The 3301-nt window shown below is 35.8% G+C and overlaps 1 protein-coding gene across 1 annotated transcript; it reads left to right on the plus strand.

The window, feature by feature from the left end:
- The first annotated feature begins 1274 nt into the window (after nucleotides 1–1274).
- Nucleotides 1275–2494, plus strand: LOC119273380. Its single transcript, XM_037554557.1, has 2 exons — nucleotides 1275–1462; nucleotides 2258–2494. The coding sequence occupies exons 1-2, from the start codon at nucleotides 1348–1350 to the stop codon at nucleotides 2404–2406; spliced, it is 264 nt and encodes an 87-aa protein (XP_037410454.1). The 5' UTR covers nucleotides 1275–1347; the 3' UTR covers nucleotides 2407–2494.
- The last annotated feature ends 807 nt before the right edge of the window (nucleotides 2495–3301 follow it).

Raw genomic sequence — 3301 nt, forward strand, 5'->3', positions numbered from 1 at the left:
ACGAGTTATGGAGATCCAATAAATCTCACCAATTCAACTACATACTCCCTCCATTTCCTTTTAGTCTGCATATTAGATTTGGTCAAAGTCAAACTTTGTAAAGTTTGACCAACTTTATTGGAAAAAATATCAACAACTACAACACTAAAGCTATATGGTATGAAAATTAATTTCATGATGCATCTAATAATGATGATTTCATATTGTGAATCTTGATATTTTTTTCTATAAATTTAGTCAAAGTTGATAAAGTTTGACTTTGACCAAATCTTATATGCAGACTAAAAAGAAACAGAGGGAGTATATCCTACGATCTACATCGCTCGGGTGTCTAGCATTAAACATTTCTAGCACCCTCCACTAATCAAAATCATGCCTAATATCAATGTCGACATTAACCAAGTACTACCTCCGTTCCTAAATATAAGTATTTTTGGATATTCCACTACGGACTATATACGGAGTAAAATAAGTGGATTTACACTCTAAAAAATGTCTATATACCTCCGTATGTAGTCCGCAGTGGAGTAAAATGAGTGAATCTACATTCTAAATTACGTCTATATACATCCGTATGTAGTCTATATTGAAATATCTAAAAAGACTTATATTTAGGAACGAAGGGTTTAATTATATCCTACCTAATAATATCTTGCCTAGTAATATGCAATACAATTAATATCTTGCCTAATTTACTATATAATTACTAGTAAAAGTAGGTGTGCAAAATTTATTTGACAAAAAACACATACGCTATTTGTGATACTACTATGATATTAATACCATTGACTAAGAGAAATAAATGCAGGATCATTGGCTAATATTTGATTAAGACTATATGAAATTTGCACTACATTTAAATAAATATGAAATCGAAACATTTATATAAAAGAATGTAAGATATTTATGTAGAACCAGCAAGATGTGGCAACGATAATTTAAGACAAATACATGGATGCAAGATGATTACCTAAGATAAGCGGCATTTATTTGCCCCAACAAGACATATGCAATTTTCTATAATATTGTAATACTAATACCATTGCATGAAAAATAAATGGAAGACCAATGCCTAATATTTGACTATGACTCTATATAGAAACTAGTACTACATATAAATAACATGAAATGCATACCATTTATATAAAATAGTATATGTCATTTATGTAGAAGCAGCAAGACATGGCAATAATTATTCAGGAGAAATACTTGGATGCGAGGTCATTGCATAAGATGCTATTGGGCCTCTCTAATATAAATAGCAACAAACGAAGGAGTTTATTGGTAGCACCAAATACAGACGAACATAAGGAGGGACGAATATAATAGAAGTAACATCTTTGTTTCATGGCACTCATCGGGAGCACTACAACACGATCGACGATCGTGTGCCTGATGGTTGTTGCTTTGGTGGTGTTTGCTACTATAAGCTTTACCTTGCCATGTTGCCATGCTGGCACTGGTATGTAAGACATCTCCTTACTTTGATATGCATTTTCCAAATTCTTAAACTTGTTAATGCTTTCGTACACCCCTTTTGAAAAGTTTACACGGGTGTTAAAAATGCTTAAATGATTAACAAATTCATACCACTATCTTCCCGACGGCTCAATCAAGAGGCTACAACCAACAGTGGCACCCGCTCCGCAGTAAAGAAACTAGAACCAATGATGGCTAACCTTCTCTATGACACGTGCCGCTCCATGACTTAGCAATACTTCCCACAAGGACATATATCAGGCCCACGGTGATTACACATATAAATATTTGAGTCTTCTTGATTATAGATAGCCTTGAATGTTGATCATGTTTGATGGTATGTGTTGTACTTTATTTAGTGCTAGTACGATAGGTAGAACAGATCTTGAGCATGAATTTTTTAATAGAAGAGTTTTATATAACTCAGATTAGTATAGTTAGGAGAATATAAAGATCGAAGTTTTCGTATTAAATCAGATCACTAACGGCAGTCGAGTGTACATGAAATCATTATGCCACTATGGGCTCGCAACATGTCCGCCCTCGGCGGTAGGCGAGCTACCCATGTCTATTGGCTATTGCCGCACCAGCCTGCAGATCATACATTGAAACAATTGATTTGGATATAAAAGACCATACTAGACTTTTTTTTATCGAACGGGTAACTCTTAATCTCCACCTTTGTAACCTTTTTCTGGGTGGTGTACAGAAGCAAAACTCAATTAACCTATATAAAGCACATATTGTTTGATAAATGTGCATATGTTGTATTTTGCAGAATCTACTAAAAAGGTGGTGTGTGAGACGCTGGATGCATGTATCTCTGACGCTGGATGCAAAGCTATCTGCGAGGGTAGTGGCATGGTTTTCTACTATAACGCGTGTGCGGGTCGCGATTTTCCAATCTGTTGCTGCATACCTATGTAAGGGGGCGCTCTTCCGCCGTGTTGCTGCACAGAAATATAAAATTTATTCGCGGTTTTCTGCCCGAGCTATGCAATTCTGAATAATTATATGCTTCTAATGCTGCTACTTATTTTTCCATATTGTCTATTGTTTGTCTTATGCACACAAGTATAATGATTATCATCTACTACCTGTCCTTTTCTCTTTTGGAAAAGTCTATTATCTGTCTTGTGCTTGTGCATGGAAGAGATTGTATATCTCTATCCATGGGTGCATGTGAGTCTGACCATAACCATTGCTGCATGCAATGCAATAATGTACACATGTGTCAGGTGCTAGCTAAACAGTATAGGGCATGCAAAAGCAAACCACTTAACTAAACTAGCACAACGACCGAGCTTCACTATGAAGCAAACCTGGTTACCATAAAAAAGACCCAAAATAAAAGGGAAGAGGATGATGGAGTTTTAGGGCAAACAGCAACAGACTCAAGTCATCATAGATGATGATGTGGCCTATGGGTTAATGTTCTGGGCTTGGCCCATTTGAACACGTACAGTTGTGTGTGTTTGCTAATGGCCGGCTGAAATCGCGGCATCTATTTATCGCATTAAGCGATATGAGAAGTTCCCCTCGCTGAAGCATCGCCTGTTTAAAGGCAGCGCAGCTAACCAGTATGCTTCGACTTTGATTCATGACAGTTTAGTAAAGCCAAGTAGCTAACGTCTAGTGCAGTCGAGGTTTCCACTACTTCTCTTCCGTTTTTCCAGTTTTTATTCGTTTTCTTCTATTTCTTTTCTTTTTTTCTTCTCCTTTTTCCATTTTTCGGGTTTTTTTTTTCATCTCCATTTTTCTTTTACTTTTTAAATTTTCATTTTTCATTTTTTATTTATTTCCTTTTTGTTTTTCATTCCAT

This window comes from Triticum dicoccoides, chromosome 3A (assembly GCF_002162155.2).
Source record: "Triticum dicoccoides isolate Atlit2015 ecotype Zavitan chromosome 3A, WEW_v2.0, whole genome shotgun sequence".
Lineage (NCBI taxonomy): Eukaryota > Viridiplantae > Streptophyta > Magnoliopsida > Poales > Poaceae > Triticum > Triticum dicoccoides.

What these genes read in the sequence shown, in the direction of transcription:
- LOC119273380 (XM_037554557.1), top strand. Translation starts at nt 1,348, where the DNA reads ATGGCACTCATCGGGAGCACTACAACACGATCGACGATCGTGTGCCTG. An exon ending in ATGTTGCCATGCTGGCACTG is followed by an intron (nt 1,463 to 2,257) that starts GTATGTAAGACA and finishes TGTATTTTGCAG; the next exon opens with AATCTACTAAAAAGGTGGTG.